This window comes from Schistocerca piceifrons, chromosome 8, assembly GCF_021461385.2.
Source record: "Schistocerca piceifrons isolate TAMUIC-IGC-003096 chromosome 8, iqSchPice1.1, whole genome shotgun sequence".
Classification (NCBI taxonomy): Eukaryota; Metazoa; Arthropoda; class Insecta; order Orthoptera; family Acrididae; genus Schistocerca; species Schistocerca piceifrons.
Window position 1 is genome coordinate 329,400,018 of NC_060145.1, and position 20,950 is coordinate 329,420,967.

The window sequence follows — 20,950 nt, forward strand, 5'->3', positions numbered from 1 at the left end:
AATGTCACAGCCAGTAACCTTGCAGTAATACGCTTTCTGATAAATAAATAATGAACAAAAGTAACTATTATGCACTGAACTTTACAACAAATATTCTATTACCTAATGATTCAATAAGGTGTCATGCTGTCCACGTTCAATGTGTTTTGTGTGAAGGAAATGATGATCTGATGCTTAACTGAAAATACTGGTAGTTTAAATTTACTATATCTTTTAAACAAATAAAGTTACAGAGTTGATATGTAAAACATTTGTCATTTTAATGATGCTCTTTTATATGAAATGTCGATCGTTAAGATCGACCAAAGCGTTCAGATTTTAACATTCAGGTCTTTGTTACTAAGCTTGTTAATTTCACTTTAACAGCAAATCCTAAACTATTTTAGATATGATCAGTATTCAAGTTTTATTGGCGAAATACTCGTTAACTCACAATTTTGTCAGTTCTTTCAGGCGCAATATCTTACACTTCGTAAACATTACCGCTGTCTACGTTTAATAAATGCAATGTCCAAACACATCGTGCGGTTCTAGGCGCTGCAGTCCGGAACCGCGGGACTGCTACGGTCGCAGGTTCGAATCCTGCCTCGGGCATGGATGTGTGTGATGTCCTTAGGTTAGTTAGGTTTAAGTAGTTCTAACTTCTAGGGGACTGATGACCTCAGAAGTTAAGTCCCATAGTGCTCAGAGCCATTTGAACCATAAAAAATAAAAAAAATATATTGCAAACACATTCCAAAAATAAGTTTAAAACCTTAGATTCATAGTGTCGTAAGTCGTACGAGGCTTGTCCAGAAAGTAAGTTCCCGATTCAGTCGCGAAATGGAAACAATGAACATTAGAAACGTTTTATTTGGGACAGTTGGCTCCACCTTCCAGCTACTTCTCTACATAGTCGCCGCCCCAGTTACGACATCTGACGCATCGTTATACCAACTTTCCAGTACCCGCGTCATAGAAGGCAACCGCCTGTGCTTCTCACCAATTCTCTACGCTCGTCTATAGCTCGTTGTCTGAGCGAAAATGTTGTCTTCATAGCCAGTAGTTAATGTGTGCAGAGATGAAACACAGAGGGAGCCAATTACCGGCTGTAGTGTGGGTGATCAAACTCTCTCCATCGGAAACGCTGCAGGAGCATTTTCGTTGCTCCTGCAGATTGCGACCGAGACTTGCCAGGAAGTAGGAAACGTATGAAAGTTCTGTAATGTGGGTTCCACAACATCAGTCGAAATCTCTCACCAGACCTCATACTTGGCGGGAGACACTGTTTTTATACGCATCTTTATGCACTCAGAACTGAAAAGAGCGAAGGGATACTAGAGACACTGTCGAACACATATGTGCCAAGCTTTATTAGATTTTCACAATGGTTTCCATTTCTTTACCGATCGGAACTTACTTTCCGAATATCTGTCGTACATTCATTTTTCACTGTTTTCGATGTATAAATAATACATAAGTTATAGCTAAAACTCTTGACCATGAATATGTGAATAAATTAGGTGATTTCTGATCAGACGAAAGCGTCACTTAAGTGGGCAATACTTCAGCGAGTGCTGCCTGGATTTCGTGTTAAGCGCAAAACACGGGTGGTGGTGATGCAAACAGCCGATGCTGCCTTCTCCTCACCGCTCCTCGCAATTATGGGGCACGGCAGTTCCCGACAGCCACCGCGCCAATCGTCAACTTATCACGGACAAACAGTGTTTACCTTAGTTGTGTCTTTGTCAATGACACCACGCATACGCTACTATTCGTTTTCAATTGTTTGCACAAGCAGTTCTTATGTTCAAAGTGGTGTTTCAGGTTTGTCATGGTCAGTACAGTGAAATGTCGTTTTGTTTTTTTGTAGACTGTTTCTTGTTGCACACCTCAAAATGAGTGCTGCAACACAGAAAAGGAAAATTATGTCTTTGAATAATAGAAGCATTGAAACGACCCGACAAAGTAGTAACAGTAACAAAATTTGCTCTCGAATATGGTGTCAGCTAAGTTACTATTGGTGACTGGTCAAGAAATCGACTTAAATTGGAACAGTTTTCTTTAAAGAAATGTCTTGAAAAATCTCTTAGCCGAAAAACTATTTAAAAACATCGGATTTTGAAAGAAAAAGTGAGACGTTCTTTATGTGATTTACGCAACAAAGACGGAAGGGGCTTCGATTTCTAGCCCAATCGTGCAAGATAAAAGCTTGTTTTTTAGAAACCAGATCCAGGAAGAAGGTGATAGTTTCTCCACTAGTTTGGGATTACTCGAGAAGTGGAAGAAGAGGTATGGACTGCGTCAGCTAGATAGATGTGGAGAAAAGCTCTCTGGCGACTCTGAGACCGTTCCAGAATTTATTTTGAAGTTTAAAATAATCAACATTGAAAAAAATTTGTCATGAACAAATTAACAAAAGCGACGGAACTTATTTAAATTTCAAAATATTTCCGTTAGAAAGAGTTGCTTCTAATGAGGAAAAAAGTGATCTTGAGTACAAAAATAGTGAAGAGAGACTCTCGGTTACGGCAAGCTTCAAATGCAACTGAAAAACCATAAACTAAAACTGATGGTGATTTGGAAGTCTGACAAGCTAAGAGTATTCAAGAATGTAACCATTGCAGCTCTCCCAGTTATCTACATGTATCAAAACAATGCCTGGACGAATCAGAAAATCTTTAAGAACATATTTTTTAACTCATTTGTACCGCAATGCAGAAAGATTTTAAAAGAAAGGGGATTGGCGTGCAAAGCTATTTTGACAATGAATAATCCGTCCTACTTCCAAGTGTAGGAGAATTTCAGTGCGATGGGATCCAGGCCTTACTTCTCACGCCGAATGTTACCAATTTGATTCAGCCAATGGATGAGGGCGTTCTGGAAAGCCTGAAGAAAAAGTATCGTAGGCGATTCCAAGAATCAATTTTGTATTTGGAAGACAATGAAAGCATGCTAGGAGCTTTAAAGAAAGTGACTGTGAAGAACATTGTGTACGGGATCAGTGAGTATTCGAGCGAGATAGTGAGATATAGATTCTAAGTGATGGAGGAAAAAAAAAAAGAAATGTTGGCCTAAACTGAAGATTTTGACAGTGAGGAGTGAGGACGATCAGAAAGTCGCCAGGCTGTGAAGAGGCAGAAACTGTGGAAATAACGGAGTGGTTTAATTCTGACCAACAGTTAGAAGTTACAGACTTTTCTACACACATCAAAAAAGTTTTGCATCACCTAGGTACCGAGAGTTCCGGAACCTGTACATAAAATTAGAATAGAGATCAACATAAGCATTATTCCCGCCCTTTTTATGGTTTATGAAAACCTCACATTACATGTTGTACCACCATACATCGAGACCTCCAGAGGTGATGGTCCAGATTGCTACAAACACTGGTACCTCTGATATCCAATAGCACGTCCTCTTGCATAGATGCATGCCTGTATTCGTTGTGGCATACTATCCACAAGTTAATAATGGCAGATTGTCGCTCTACTCAACGGCGATTTGGTGTAGATCCCTCGGTGTGGTTGGTAGATCACGTCGCCCATAAACACCCTTTTTCAATCTATCCCAGGCATGTTTGACAGGGTTCATGTTTGAAGAACATGCTGGCCACTCTAGTCGAGCGATGTCGTTATCCTGAAGGAAGCCATTCACAAGATGCTCACGATGGGGGCGCTAATTGTCTTCCATGAAGACGAATGCCTCGCCAATATGCTACCGATATGGTTGCACTATCGGTCGGAGGATGGCATTCACGTATCGTACAGCCGTTACGGCGCCTTCCATGACCACAAGCGGTGTACGTCGGCCCCACGTAATACCACCCTAAAACAGCAGGGAACCCCACCTTGCTGCACTCGCAGGACAGTATGTCTAAGGCGTTCAGCCTGACCAGGTTGCCTCAAAAATAGTCTCTGACGATTGTCTGGTTGAAGGCACATACGACACTCATCGGTGAAGAGTACGTGATGCCAATTCTGAGAGGACATGTTGTTGGGCCCATCTGTACCGCACTGCACGGTGTTGTGGTTGCAAATATGGACCTCGCCATGGACGTGGGGAGTGAAGTTGCACATCATGCAGTCTGGCAGGTTGAGTCGTAACACGACGTCCTGTGGCTGCATGAAAAGCATTAATCAACATGGTGGTGTTTCTGTCAGAGTTCCTGCGAGTCATAATTCGTAAGTAGCGGTCATCCACTGCAGCAGTAGCCATTGGGCGGCCTGAGCGAGGCATGTCATCGACATTTTCTGTCTCTCTGTATCTCCTCCATGTCCGAACAACATCGCTTTGGTTTACTCAGAGACCCCTGGACACTTGCCATGTTGAGAGCCCTTCCTGGCACAAAGTAACAACGCGGTCGCGATTAAATCGCAGTATTGACCGTCTAGGCATAGTTGAACGCGAGATCTGTACCACCTCCTTGGTGGAGTGACTGGAACTGATCGGCTGTCGGACCCCCTCTGTCTAATAGGCGCTGCTTATGCATGATTGTTTACATCTTTGGGTGGGTTTAGTGACATCTCTGAACAGTCGAAGGGACTGTGTCTTTGATACAATATCCAAAGTCAACGTCTATCTTCTGGAGTTCTGTGAACCGGGGTGATGCAAATCTATTTTTGATGTATATATAATTGACATGGTTAACACCACAGCGCAGTGTGAGAGTGACTAGTATGATCAGGCCGACACAATGCCGATGATGAGCAACACACGCGAAAATGTTGAAGCTTCATCAAACAAGACGCTCCTTTTGCACGAAGTAAGTTGTTACCACACTGAAGTTAAAACTTTTATTCTGGAAATGTAAATGTGTAAGTAAACACTTCGTTTTGATGATGATGATGATGATGATGATTGGTTTGTGGGGCGCTCAACTGCGCGCTCATCAGCGCCCGTACAAAGTCTAAATTTTTACACAGTCCAGTTTTTACACAATCAAATGTAGCCACTGTCACAAGTGGTGGTGGTGGTGGTGGTGGTGGTGGTGGTGTTGGTGATGAAATGATGATGGAACCGCTCGACCACAGCGGCCGGCTGAACACAGGACCCGGTGATCCAGAGGCAGCAACGCTAGCCGCTAGCCACTAGGCCACAAGTTGTGGACGTTTTAATAAAGTTCATGCTTTGACGCCTGTATTCTTTTAAACATCGTTTCATTTCTTTTTCCCAAATTTTGGTTGTCCGAATTTTCAGTAGTTCCAGGTGGTCCTGGTCCCATTCACATCGAACCATCGAGACTCTACTGAACACTTACAGCCCCGGTGGCCCTCCTCCCCTCCCCGTAGCACAATTGTGTTTTATATTCATGTGCAGTGGGAATGCCAACGTGATTGGGCTTGAGGGTTCACATTTCCTATGAGCACTCATGGCTTTATACACACACACACACACACACACACACACACAACCAGATGATCCCATCAGAAATTATAGCGCCAGCTACCGCCATCCTAGGCCGAATAAGAAAAAAATATGTGAGTATGAACCCATTCCTCTCATTGGAGTCGGCCGTGGTGGCCGAACGGTTCTAGGCGCTGCAGTCTGGAACCGCGCGACCGCTACGGTCTCAGGTTCGAATCCTGCCTCGGGCATGAATGTGTGTGATGTCCTTAGGTTAGTTAGGTTTAAGTAGTTCTAAGTTCTAGGGGACTGATGACCTCGGAAGTTAAGTCCCATAGTGCTCAGAGCCTCTCATTGGATATAGACCCACAGCCGGAAGTCCATTATCTCTCTCTCTCTCTCTCTCTCTCTCTCTCTCTCTCTCTCTATACACACACACACACACACACACACACACACACACACACACACACACACACACACACACACCTAACAATTTCACTACATATCACACAGGGGACATAGCAAAAATTACGCTGATATCCTCTAGAAAGTGCCTGTAGCAGCAGCAGCAAAGATCAGTCACCACACCCAGGCAGAAAAAGGGAAGACAATTGACATATAAGTCTGAGAAATTAAGAAACGGCTAGAAAACCCGAGATAGTTAGGTTCAGAACACCACCACCACCGTAATGGCTGGCCCCCACTACAAGACGCCATTATCACGAGATTACATGGCCCCAGCATAAGACCGGTGAGGCCTTCCTCTAACACTTAGACACCATTACTCTTTCTGTTAAGACACTTGGTACTTATTCAACAGCCATTAAGGCTCTCTTTTTCTATTATCTCGCCATGCATTTTTTGTATTCATTCCATTTATGGTCACACTGGAGATTACTTATACGTAATTTTTACGATTTCCAACGGTTTACTGTCATAAACAATGTGCAGTATGTCACATTAGACCCGCCAAACACACACAGAAAACATCATTGTCAGCAGATGATTTCAATTCCATATTATTTTGTTTAGAGCTACTGGATACCTATCAGTGGTTAAACTGATTATTGCTTGCTTTATTTTAAGCAAATTCCGATTACTCCCACTGTATGATGTTATGTTATCGTAGCGATCATGGATACAGTTCTAGCCATTCAGTAAGGCGGTCAAATACTTGTTTAGTTTGATATTTGTTTGATCTAAATGTATTAACAGACATTAAACACGAGCAATGGCCAGCACTCCAGCATAGCAAAGCGCAACACACCTGTAATCTACACATGTTAGTAAGTACCAAATGAGATCAGGTTTGCATCGCAGATTCCATCCAGTCCAATAACACTGACTCTCGCTATGTTCTTGCTATGAACAGTTGTTCCAGCATCCCAGTTCTATCAACGTTGAACAACAGCTGCTGTACAGACCTTAAGTGTGCTTGGTGATGCAGTTAGTCGAGTGTTACGGCTGGCAGCATTTTTGTGGAGTTTAATAGATGCTTAGTACCCTCCGCCATATGTGTAGGATGGGTACACTGTTGGATGATTGTCAAATTGAGATGTACCAATTAGAGAAATAGAAGTGCTAATGATGAGGCAAATTGCATTTCAAAATTGGGAAGATGAAATTCGCTGTATATCTCGAAAACAATAGTTTATTAATGGCGAGACTATAGGAGAAGGTTGAAATGATGAAATAAGCTTTGCTGCTGCATCTTTAATGATAGGAATAGTTTTCTCTCGTTGTCACATATTGTCTTCCTTATATATATGAAATGGTATTTTTATCTTTAAATCAGTTTCACAGAGACGAATATACCTACACACAAAGCCAAATATACAGGATGTCATGAATATAACTGCAGATAATTTTTATTGGAGACTGAGGACAAGTACTGAATAACATTACAGCAATATTTACTTCATTTGCAGACTAATGATTCTAGCTATTAGGAGGAGTATGTTCTTGGTCTCTAAGTACATGTAGAAAGAGCAAGCCAGAAATGCATATTTTCCCCTGGGCAGTAAGTCAGGTGCAAAAAGTGTGGACACGTAAATACAGTAGTTACATGTGCACATAGTGTACAGTCCGTGTATACAATATAGGCGCACACAGTGGGCGGTGAGTTGTTCATACGCATGAATTATTCTGCAGACACTCGCAGTAAGAATGGACAACAGAAGTATATGTTTCTCGTGCATGAAATGTGTGTTTATATTCTCTTGCTTTCAGCGAAGTAAACTACAATTACAAGCATATTTGAAAATATTCCGTCATGGATAGGTGGTAAGTTATGTCACTGAATCAGTGAGATTTCGCGATTGTTCATGTCTATTGATGATTTACTAATGCTTGGAACGCAAAAATATAACAACTGTGTCGTTAATTAATCAGAAAAATAAAAAAGACGCGGTAATCTTACGGCTTGCTTTCTCGCTGTTTGGGGCGCTAGTATCGTGCCAACTGTCAGACGGTGAGCATTTCCGCAGCAGTGTCGCGATGTATACGTGGTGTAACTGTGTCGGTGTGTGTGAAATAGTGCTGTAATCGAGTTTCTAAATGCAGAAGACGTGCCTCCACAGATGGGGCGCCGTGTCCTTCAGCATAATGGCAGACAGCACACAAGCGCCGCTATATCTTCAGCATTCCAGTACCTTGGTTTCACTGTCCTGGATCATCCTCCATACAGTCCCTGAATTGACCCGTTTCGGTTTCCATCTGTTTCCAAAACTTAACACCTTCGAGGACATCACTTTGAAAGTGAGGTAGCAGTGCAGGCAGAGGTGAGGTTGTGGCTCCGTCACCAAAGTGAAATATTCTACGGTGGCGATCTCAACAAACTGGTATCTCGGTGCGAAAAATGTGTTCGTCGCCAGGATAATTATGTTGAGAAATAAATATGTAAACGTGAAGAATAAAGGTGTAGAATGTTAATAACGTTCGTTTTATCTAAAAATCTGACTTTTCACATAAATTCAGAGGCATTACTGATCAGCACGCTCTCATATTTGAACAATTTTCTCTTTTCGTCTTAAACACCACGATGTCCTGTCCTTGCTTATGCCCGTCTCACACGGAGCAAGATTCGCTGTAAGTTTCCTTGCTGGCTCGCGCGACGGATACCTTGCGGGCTCCGTCGTCTGCTAGCGGGCTACCTTGCTGGGAACCTTGTAAGATTTCCAGGATAGGTCCGGTGCTATTTTTCTTGTAAGGTTCCCTACGTGCTACCTGCGTTGTTGGCCAATCATGAGACGTTTCGTTTGTGACGTCAGACGCGGAAAGCTTGGGCGGGAAGCCTTTGTTGATAGTCGCTTTTCTGCTGTTGTGAGGTGCGGTAGGAAGTTATTATAATTATTAAATAATGGCACCGCAGTGGTCCAAGGAAGCGATTGAAGCATTGATATGTACTTATAGGGAAGAACAGTGAAAAGCGCAAACTATTATAATAAACAGTTGCGTGCAGAAGCACTCGAAAGAGTTGCAAGTGCAGTGTCTCTTGTTCGACCATATACGACGAGCAAGGAGTGCTATAGCAAAATGCACAATTTACGTACTCAGTTTAATGTGGAGTACACCAAAGTAAAATCATAGAAAAGCAGTGGCACTGGGATAAACGACGTAAGTACAAAGCTATGAATTTTGTGTTGAATGTAGAAACCTACTACTTGCAAAAATCGGACACATTTAAGACTGTTTTCTAGAAATATCACACTGAGTATTCACCCGATTTTTGAAAGCACATAATCTTGAATGGTAATGGATTACGATGTAGCTTTCTTCTGAATCAGAGGCGAGACCATACCATACAAAGCAGTTCTTCAAATAACAATACATCCATTCGTATAAAATTTGCTAAGGATGTACGATCTTCTATCCTATAAAATAAAGTCGTATATAACAGTCATTATTGGTATATTTATAAAGTCAAACAGTAATGAAATGGTGATACTTTTCAAACAAAAGTAGGTGTTATGCGAACTAACCTCAACTCTTTATGAAGCATGGACAGCACACCTTTTCCAGCGTTTCTCTTCTTAATCCAGTTTTTCGTCCATGCTTTGTTTCTTTTTCTCTCATTAGCATGCATTCCTGCATCGTTTAGCACCAAAACCGCTAATAACGCCAGTTTGCTCTGAACATCCGTACCTGAAGCAGCCATCTTCGTTCCATACAACATGCAGCCGATCACAACACAACTAACTGCCGATCTTGCACCGTAGGAGAGCTTCAGCATGGAAGATAGCCGGCTCCATTCCCTGCAAGCTGGCAGGCATGCACGCCACTCGCAAACTTGCGGCGAACCTAGCTCCATGCGGTACGGGCTTAAAGCAAGCGCAGTGATCTGTTTTTTCCACCAGGCTCTTTACTGATAGGGGAGAGGAACGGGGACCTATCCCTACCGACCAGGTAAACAGTTGCTTGAAGCGGTTGTGTCCGCAAATCTACATCTTCATACATACTCCGCAATCCACCATACGGTGCGTGGCGGAGGGTACCTCGTACGACAACTAGCATCTTCTCTCCCTGTTCCACTCCCAAACAGAACGAGGGAAAAATGACTGCCTATATGCCTTTGTACGAGCCCCAGTCTCTCGTATCTTATCTTTGTGGTCTTATCTTCGGTGACCGCAAATCTCCGGACGCTACGGTGCGCTTGATGGGAGGGGCACGGCCTGTCAGGTAGTGGGGGGAGGGGAGGGGAAGAGGAGGGGAAGGAGGGATGGGCGCAGCTTTCGAAGTTGTGGCCGGGCTGCAGTATCATCCCGGAATGGATGTGGGACGGTGTGCGGAGATACGCGGACACCGGATATTAGCAGACACAACCGGTTCGCGAAGGATTTACTTAGTCGGAAGGGACAGTGCTGTGTGAGCGTCGCGCTGTTTGAAACACGTCTCTGCGCTTACTCTGCTTTCGAGGTTCCCAGCGTGATTATCAGTATGGAAGTTATTACGACGACAAAGGGCAGACCTTCTGCTCATTACAATGGCTATGCGTATCGTAAATTTAGGGAGTCTAAAGACGGCGTTGTTACGTGGCTGTGCTTACGCGAGAAGTCGGATCATTGCAGGGGGAAGATACGTTCGAAGAATGGAGAAGTGTTTTACGAGTCCGAACATTCCTGTGGACCACCTGACGACGCTGCTCTAGAAGTGAGGAAGCAATGCGAGAAGGCGAAGATGAGGGCTCGAGAAGAAACTACGCGGTTATCGGAGATATACGCGGATGAAATGGGGAATCTTCGTAATAAGGGTTATGATTTTTTTACGGCAATGCCTCACTCCGAAAATATGAAGAGGTGCTTACGTTATCAGCGGAGTCAAGCGCGGAGGAACGGTAAGTACTCTCTGGAAGAATTTATTAACTTAATGCAATCTAACATATTAGATGTCTTCACTGAAGATATTTTACTTAGGCTTCTCGAAGTGGCTTCGTCAGATGGCTTTTATTTTAATGTAGGACGTGAGATGTTCCACGAAGTGTCAACAGTTTTAAATCAGGAGACTTTAGCATATCTTCAACTAAGTTTTCGTTTCTAAATGCTTTTACGAAGACGAGTTTAATTCACGCGTCGTCGCTCACCCTAACCGAAACAACTGAGCTGATTTTGCTGCCGTACGAGGATAGCCAAACACGGTTAATGTTCATACGACGTAACGTCTCGGTGATAACTGTTCGCTCTTTCGGCGAACCTAGCGAGTAACAGCGTGCATTACACTTGACCAGTTATCACTCTCGTCTTTAAGGTACCTCCAACAGTAGAAGACGAAACGTCAGGCTTTGGATCGCGCTGAAGGCTCCAAAAAAGAAGTTGTTGCCAGCCCGTAAAAACCTGCATCGTATAATTCTTGTTTTCGTCTTAGCTGACCGCTCGCTGTAGATTGCAGTACACCAAATTTCTATTGATGTTATATTTAGCAAGACGGCAGAAATTAAATGTACAAACCTGGCTTGTTTTAACGGACAATGGAAAGTGATAGGAATTTCATAAGAATCCGAGAGCAGTTAACGATGATCCACAAATGATTAGAAAAAATATTAATGTGTTACAGGATGTGCTGGTTCCTAGGTTTTTTTCCTTTTTCCTTTTTCCTTTAAGTTGTCAGCCTGGTAGAACATTCGGAGTCGTTAGGTTATTCTTCTCTTTATTTTATCGACATTTTAATGTGGTTTTAGAACAGCGTCTATGTTTGTAGTTTACGTGAATGTGAATGGGAATTAGAGAATCAGGTGAGACTGTATTTGATGCTCTCAAGTTTTACACTTTTCAAGCATATTCATTTAAGGGCACTGATATCATCGCTATTGATGTCATTAATCCCGTAACATACGCTCATGTTTACCTCTGCATGCACATAGTTTCTCTCTTACATTTTAAGCGGCTTGTAAGCAAACAGTTTGTCAAATTTACGTGTGTAGCAAATGATTTGGCTGCATGTTGTTTTCTTTGATGAGTTTGTCTAGTGAAAGTATTGTTTGAGAAAAATATTCATTGATGACCGAACTGAAAAACAAGTTTGACGATTTTACACGTGTTAAAAAGTCAGTTTCTCGTCAGTCTAACACCAGGTGCGACAATAAAGTAATGAGACAAGTTAGAAAAAACACAATTTCCTATGGTCTTAACCAATTAAATTTGTATCAGTTTTGAAGTTTCTCCCTTGTGCATGCAGGCACTTAATCCATCTGTGTTTCCATTCTTGGTAGCATCACAGGAGCTCATCATCTAGGATACCAGCAAAAGCCCTTATCACACCTGTTTGGATTTCCAGTTCTGTTGTAAAATGGTGTCCTTCAACGACTGACTTCACTACTGGGATTTAAAAAATCTTACGGAACTATGTTGTATGGATGAGGTTGTGGAAGCACTGCAGTGGACTTTGACGTCACAAACTGCTCGCCAGTCAATGCAGTATGGGGTGGTGCGTTATCGTGATGCAGGATCCAGTTGTTAGCAATTCGTGGACGAACACCTCGCCTGGAGGCAACCTCTCTTTGTCCACAATACTCACGTCGTCAAAGAAACATACAAGCATGCATTTTACCTTTGAGTATGACATCCGCGCTTTCGTTGGTCGTGGCGATTCTTTCGAATACCAGTGCGAACGTTTGACGTTTCGTCTCGGGATCATAATGGAAAAACCATCTTTCATCACCAGTAATAACACGATTCAGTAATTCTGGGTTAAATTCCACGTGTTCCAACAGATCATCAGCCATAATCCTCGAGCTTTTTGTTGCTGTGTGAGATTTTTGGGAACCATTTTGACACAGTTTTCTCATTTGCAGCATTTTAAATCAATAGAAAGTGAACAGTTTCCCGTTTATTGTCCGGTTTTTTGTAATCATTTTCATGGTAATCTACGATCAACTCGTACAAGTTCACTCATCCTGGCTGTGTTGTCATATGTTCGTGTTGGTGATGGGCGCCCATTGCGCCGTTAAACTTGGACATTCGTTCCGCATTCAGAAAACACTTTGTGGGAACGGAACACGTGAGCACCTGACAGAACTTCGTTTCCAGAAGCCTGCTTGATCTTTCCGTATGTTACTGTGGCATTCTCACCGAATTTTACGTACTGCTGTGAAATATTAGAGTTTCCATTGTTGTGATCACCGCATCTCGGTGTTTGTCATCGTACCTCTTGGTCTACGTGTTGTACAGTGATGTATGTGTCTAGGTACATTCAGCAGCATATAGCCGCTCCGTCTCCGGCGTCTTGTCACGGTTCGGGCAGCTCCCCCCATCGGAGGTTAGAGTCCTCCCTCGGGCATGGGTGTGTGTGTGTTGTCCTTAGTGTAAGTTAGTATAATGTAGGTTAAGCAGTGTGTAAGCTTAGGGACCGATGACCTCGGCAGTTTGGTCCCGTAAGATCTTACCACAAATTTCCAAATTTTTCAACGGCTTATGTGGATACTCCCTGCGAAATTTATTCCTTGAAGAGTTAGTAGCACCTAGGTAATAAACTTAGATGTCATGCATGCAGTTTTTCACGCATCTAATTGCTTATGATATAATGTCCCCTGAACTGTGATAGGTAGGTTGTTCTTATCCCCACAGCGAGTGTTGTCACTGAGGTGAGGAAAATCATGCGATAGCGATATGCACGTATAGAGATGGCAATAGTATCGCGTACACAAGATATAAAAGGGCAGTACATTAGTGGAGCTGTCATTCCTACTCAGGTGATTAGTGTGAAAAGGCTTCCGACGTGATTATGGACGCACTACGTGAATTAAGACTTAGAATGCGGAATGGTTGTTAGAGCTAGGCGCATGGGATATTCCAATTCCGAAATCGTTAGGAAATTTAATGTTCCGAGATCCACATTGTCAAGATTGGGTCGAGGCTACCAAATTTCTGGCATTCCACCACGGACAACGCAGTGGGCGATGCCCTTCACTTCATGACCGAGAGCAGCGGTGTTTGCGTGGAGTTGTTAATGCTAACAGACGGGCAACACTGCGAAGTGAAAAGTTCAACGAACGTGTCCGTTTGGACAGTGCGGGGAAATTGTGTGTTAATGGTCTATGGCAGCAGGCGACCGACGTGAGTTCTAATGCTACACTACTGACCATTAAAATTGCTACACCTAGAATAAATGCAGATGATAAATGGGTATTCATTGGACAAATATATTATACTAGAACTGACATATGATTACATTTTCACGCAATTTGAGTGCATAGATCCTGAGAAATCTGTATCCAGTATCCTCAGGCAGTAATAACGGCCTTGATACGCCTGGGCATTGAGTCAAACAGAGCTTGGATGGCGTGTACAGGTACAGCTGCCCATGCAGCGTCAACACGATACCACAGTTCATCAAGAGTAGTGACTGGCGTATTGTGAGGAGCCAGTTGCTCGGCCACCATTGACCAGACGTTTTCAATTGGTGAGAGATCTGGAGAATGTGCTGGCCAGGGCAGCAGTCGAACATTTTCTGTATCCAGAAAGGGCCGTACAGTCCCCATCTGTTGACTCGGGGATCGAGACGTGGCTGCACGATCCGTTAGAGCCATGCGGATAAGATGACTGTTATCTCGACTGCTAGTGATAAAGAGGCCGTTGGGATCCAGCACGGCGTTCCTTATTATCCTCCTGAACCCACCGATTCCATATTCTGCTAACAGTCATTGGATCTCGACCAACGCGAGCAGCAATGTCGCGATACGATAAACCGCAATCGCGATAGGCTACAATCCGATCTTTATCTAAGTCGGAAACGTGATGGTACACATTTCTCCTCCTTACACGAGGCATCAGAACAACGTTTCACTAGGCGACGCCGGTCAACTGCTGTTTGTGTATGAGAAATCGGTTGGAAACTTTCCTCATGTCAGCACGTTGTAGGTGTCATCACCGGCGCCAACCTTGTGTGAATGCTCTGAAAAGCTAATCATTTGCATCTCACAGCATCTTCTTCCTGTCGGTTGAATTTCGTATCTGTAGCACGTCATCTTCGTGGTGTAGCAATTTTAATAGCCAGTAGTGTAATAGCACATCATCTGCAGCGCCAATCCTGGCGTTGTGGCAATATCGGTTGGACCCTAGACAACGGGGGAACCGTGGCCTAATGAGATGAACCCCGATTTAAGTTGGTAGGAGCTGGTGGTAGGGTTCGCGCGTGGCGCAGACCCCACGAAGCCATGGACGCAAGATATGAATAAGGTCCTGTGCAAGCTGGTGTGGCTCGATAATGGTGTCGGCTGTGTTTACATTGAACGGACTGGATCCTCTCGTCTAACTGAACTGATCAATGACTGGAAATGGTTGTTCCGCTATTGGGAGACCATTTGCAGCCATGGCGAATTTTTATGAATGATAATGCGCCATGTCACTGTGCCACAATTGTTGCAATTGTTTTGAAGAACATTCTGGACAATTCTAGCCGATGATTTGGCCACCCAGATCATTCGACATGCATCCCATCTGAATATTTATGAGGCATAATCGGAAGGTCAGTTCGTGCTCAAAATCCTGCAGCGGCAACACTTTGAAATACGTTCAGTGTTTTAGGAAGAGACGTGGAACCTGTGTGTGTGTGTGTGTGTGTGTGTGTGTGTGTGTGTGTGTGTGTGTGTGTGTGTGTTGTTACCTATCATTTCCGGACGCACCCGTAGGGTCCGTTACGCCAGGGCCAGTGTGCGGTATCGCCGGAACTTGGGCTGTTGTGCAGCACGGGTGGGTTGTGGTCGTGACCGACTGGACTGGTGACTTTCACGTGAAAGCGGATGTTTTCCAGCGTCTGTCGGAAATAGACTAGTGAGAGGAGGGATCAACTGACGAAATGCCAGCATTTCTGCTTCTGATCTTGATCGGCTGAAAAGGCTAAATGTTAAATTTCGTAGCGTGGCTTGGAGCTCGCGGAGTTGAGTGAAATAGATAGTCCTAATTACGAATCAAATGGCTGGCAGAAAAAGACTTGTAGCATGCTGCTGGGACAGCTGCCAGTCGATATAGTTCGTATGGAAGTGTAACGGGTGTCCTCGAGCTTTGTAGTTATTGAAACGTCTTGCCAGATAAAACTGTGTGTCGGACCGGGGCTCGAAATCGGGATGCTTGTCTCTCGCGGGGAAGTGCCCTGTCAGCTCAGCTACCCGAGCACAATTCACGATCCATCCTCACGGCTTTACTTCCACCAGTATCTCGTCTCCCTCCTTCCGTACTTCACAAATGTTCTGCGAAACTTGCAGGACTAGTACTCTTGGATGAAAGATTATGCGGAGATATTGCTTAGCCACAGCGTGGGGGAAGTTCGCATAATGAAATGTTCGCTTTGCAGCAGTGTGTGCACTGATATGAAGAAGCCTCGTAACAGATGAAAACTGTGTCTTAGAATGTGTCTCGAACTCGGAACGTTTGCCTTTCGCGGGCAAGTGCTCTACCAACTGAGCTACCCAAGAAGACTCACAACCCATCCTCACACCAAGCCCTTAATGACTGTTTGTAGATAGAAAGAGGACATTCTCCGCGCGAAACGGCTATCGTTAAATTTCAAAAAAGGAAGTCTTTTATTCCGCGAATTGATGTAACCATTATAAGTAGATCTTATATATATACCGGGTGATGAAAAAGTCAGTATAAATTTGAAAACTGAATAAATCACGGAATAATGTAGATAGAGGGGTACAAATTGACACACATGCTTGGAATGATATGGGGTTTTATTAGAACCAAAAAAATACAAAAGTTCTGAAAATGTCCGACAGATGACGCTTTATCTGATCAGAATAGCAATAATTAGCATAACAAAGTAAGACAAAGCAAAGATGATGTTCTTTACAGGAAATGCTCAATATGTCCACCGTCATTCCTCAACAATAACTGTAGTCGAGGAATAATGTTGTGAACAGCACTGTAAAGCATGTCCGGAGTTATGGTGAGGCACTGGCGTCGGATGTTGTCTGTCAGCATCCCTAGAGATGTCGGTCGATCACGATACACTTGCGACTTCAGGTAGCCCCAAAGCCAATAATCGCACGGACTGAGGTCTGGAGACCTGGGAGGGCAAGCATGACGAAAGTGGCGGCTGAGCACACGATTATCACCAAACGACGCGCGCAAGAGATTTTTCACGCGTCTAGCAATATGGGGCGGAGCGCCATCCTGCATAGTCATCGTACGTTCCAGCAGGTGTTTATCAGGCAGGTTGGGGATGATGCGATTCTGTAACATATCGGCATACCGCTCACCCGTCACGGTAGCAGTTTTGCTGTCCAGCGCCATCCGTCGGACATTTTGTGAACTTTGTCATTCCAAGCATGTGTGTCAATTTTTACCTATCTACATTATTCCGTGGTTTATTAAGTTTTCAAATTTATACTGACTTTTGATCACCCGGTATAATATAATATTTGTTTTTTAGATGGAAATAATACGGACATCTGTAGCAATTATTTATACTGTTACTGTCTTACTCCTCCATCGAGTAAACAGTGGGATTTATTGGGACGGGGGGGAGGGTTTATCTTTCGCCGCAGACGAGCCCTGGGGGGCTGTTCTGCTCTTTGGTCTGCAGACCATGCCAACTACCTCTGCCTGCTACGAAATTATTTCTCCTTCCTGGATCAATATTGCTTTAAATAAGTCGATTTTACTACTCCTACATATTGTCACAGTTCGATCAGATGTTCGCCTGGTGCTACTAACTCTACAAGGTCTATCCCATGAACGAGGGGCTAATAACTTAGTTATTATTCCCTGAACCTATCGGCCGACGAATCAGCTAACTCGGACATCTACAAGTGCAAATTAATATTTACGATTTAATTTTACCTGATTATTCCCGATTAAAATTAATAAAGGAAATTTATTTCTGCCTAAAATTTCTATGAATGTACATATTACTTTGAACTGAGAGCAGCCGCAGAAAAATGTCCACATTTTTATAGGAAGGTAAAGAAAATCCCTTTTGGCTGTAGAAAGTTTATTACTAAAGCCATCACCAGTTTCACGTCAATTTAAGCGCATCCTCAGGGGATATAAACAATGTATACAGTACTATTTTCCGCTCATTATATGCCAAACATATTTGCTTCTCTAACTGCCGCTACTTTTGTACTATAAACTCTACCTACTTGCAGTAATGAAAACGTTTTTGCTATCTGCAGCACAGGACAGTAAGCTAAACCAACTTTGTCACGTGTCTTGTATCCGTCAGTACATTTATCTAGGTACCCAAGTCATGCCCTTTTCCGGTAGTTAGTGGCCCCTTTACTAAGATTTAACTAACAAACTGATAATTACTGGCAGCTAAAAGATGTCGGGGTTGCAGACTAATACAATCCTCATTAAACATAGTAAGCGTTTGGTGCATCCATATCAAAGAAAGAAATGTGTATCTGAGATTGTGGCAGCACTACATTAACAATGGGCCTGGCTGCGGTGGCCGAGCGGTTCTAGGCGCTTCAGTCCGGAACCGCGCGACTGCTACGGTCGCAGGTTCGAATCCTGCCTCGGGTATGGGTGTGTGTGATGTCCTTAGGTTAGTTAGGTTTAAGTAGTTCTAGGGGACTGATGACCTCAGATGTTAAGTCCCATAGTGCTTAGAGCCATTTGAACCATTAACAATGAAGTTTACTAGCGTTCTCTTGATGTCTTCTTTTTCACAAACTCTGAACTTTAGACGAGTGTGTGTGTCTGAAGCAAAAAGGTTGCTACGAACGTCAAAATGATTTTCACTGGATTCTATTGGAAGGCCATTGGTTGGTGACGATCTTATTGCTCCAACGCATTGTATCATCAGTTCAAGTCTGCGCCATACACGAGCCTTACCATCAGCTCTTACCAACTGATATCGGGACTCATCTGACCAGGCGACGGTCTTTCAGTCGTCTAGGATCCAACCGATTTGGGTTCGAACCCAAGAGAGGCGCTGCAGGCCATACCGTGCTATTAGCAAAGACGCTCGCGTCGAACGGATACGTTCGCCATACGTCCTACATTGATTTCTGCGATATCACGCAGTGTTGCTTATCTGTTAGCACTAACTCTTTGCAATCGCCGCTGCCCTCGGTCGTAGAGTGAAGGCTGTCGGCCACTGCGTTGCCCGTGATGAGAGGTAATACCTGAAATTTGCTATTCGCGTCGCACTGGGGACACTGTGGGTCTCGTAATATTGAATTCCCTAACGATTTCCGAAATGTAATATTGCATGCATCGAGCTCCAACAGCCATTACGAGTTCAATGTTTGTTAATTCCCGTCGTGCGGAGAATCACCCGAGAGGAAATAACAGCTCCACCAGTGCACTGCCCTTTCATACCGTGTGTACGCCATACTTACCGACATCTGTATATGTGCGTATCATGTCTTATGACTTTTGGCCCCTGTATATATGTGTGTGGACGAGATGAGCGATGATATGCAAGGCGTTTCAGTTTCTAGGATCGTCCTGCGGTTTATTTTAGAAGTAAGAGCCATGCTTAGAGTTTTCTTTGCCACAACACGGTTTCTCTACCGACGCCCGGCTCGACGCCAAAAATAGTCGCTCGTGGAAAGGGGAGGGGCCGGCCGAGGCGCTGTTGGTCTACACACAGCGCTCTTGTGTTGAGTAAAAAAATGCCCGGCGGCATGTGGGTGGACTTAAGGCGCAGCGGCATACTACTCCGCCAGCATATTTGTATCTTCTTCAGAAGATTGGAAAGCCCTTGGTTTCACAGCAGTAGGACATAAATAGTAATTGTACCGGCAGTCCTCTGAACGTGAGAGGAAAATAAATATCGCCGCTGGCTAGCGCAAACATGTATGTCACTTCGTTCTACAGAGTGAATCAGAATTCCATCGACCAAGTTCAAGAGTTTTCAGGCACACCTTTTGAGTATTCCGGTAAAGGGACCTGCGGCCTCCGGCGTCTCGTTGCACACTAACAATGTACGGGGGCATGCTGAAAAGTAATGCTTCCGAAGTTTTTATGTGAAAACTGTTAATGCTTTTTAAATAAAACAAACGTTATCAACGTATCTATATACCTGCAGCCCTCTGCCCCTGGCGGGCTTCGAATTGTAGTATGTAACATGGCGGTGAGTAACGTAACGATTCCTGTTCGTTACGAACAGCGTACTCAAAACGAGTCTCGAATTCGAAGAATTTGGCCACACATGGAAGCCCTTCTCCTTCGGCATGGGACTGCCAGACCAGTTTCCAGAGCTGCAACGTCTGCAACAGTACGATGCTTTGGTTTCACTGTCCTCGATCGTCGTCCACACAGTCCCGACTTAGCCCGTCCGTTTTCCATCTGTTTCCACAACTTAAAAACATCGTCGAGGGCTTCGCTTCGATAGTAATGATGCGGTGCAAGCAGAGTGAAGTTGTCTTCGTCAACAAAGTGAAACATTTTACAGCAACAGTATCAACAAACTGGTCTCTCATTGGGAGAAATGTGTTAATCTACGTTGAGAAATAAATACGAAAAATTAAGATGTAGATTTATTCAAGTTTCTGCTACCAGTCAATTTTTATTTTATGCTTAATAATGCAACGCCATTATGGATGAAAATAATTATGATTCAAACCAGCCAAGTCGTGAAAGTATTTCGTACATACAGAAACATTAGATTATGTATGTATGTATGTATAAACGCTTGAAGATGAACAAAACATGTTCGAAACGCGTTGCATTATGTTACATTAAGCGTAAAATAAAAAGTGACTGGTAGCAGAAACTTGAAATAGATAATTATCCCACACAGTCACGGTTCACAAACATAGCCATTATGGCTGAAAATAATAATAATAATAATAATAATAATAATAATAATAATGGTGTAGAATGTTAACGTTTGTTTTATTTAAAAAGGTTTAAGAGTTTTCGCATAAAAATTCGAAGGCATTACTTCTCAGCACACCCTCCTGATTATGATGTACTAGCTGTGTTCCCGTAATTACTGTTGTTTTTGTGGAAATCCTTTCAAAATACGGTAGTGCAGTGCCTGTTTTGTTAAGAAGAGCGATGCATTGTTCCTTCGCACATGCATGCATGTTCGAAGGAGCAGGCACTTCGTCGACTACAGCCGTTTTCAAATAGAAAAATTTATTCGCAGTTGCGAATACGAACAACCATTAGCCGTATAACGCAATGACAACGATGAAAATTTTTGCCGGAGCGGGACTCCAACCCGGATT

At 43.5% G+C, this 20,950-nt stretch overlaps 1 protein-coding gene across 4 annotated transcripts in view; it reads left to right on the forward strand.

Annotated features, from left to right (window-relative positions):
* LOC124711198 (protein bric-a-brac 1-like) overlaps nt 1-20,950 on the forward strand; it is a 448,529-nt gene that overhangs the window by 150,985 nt on the left and 276,594 nt on the right. Inside the window, exon 1 of one of the 4 annotated variants that reach the window (XM_047241140.1) lies at nt 10,607-10,660. The exons of the other annotated variants lie outside the window; for them this stretch is intronic. Coding sequence (XP_047097096.1) covers nt 10,615-10,660 — 46 coding nt within the window. The 5' untranslated portion in view covers nt 10,607-10,614. Of the gene's footprint in view, nt 1-10,606; nt 10,661-20,950 lie in introns of those variants that run through there. 4 annotated transcript variants of the gene reach the window in all.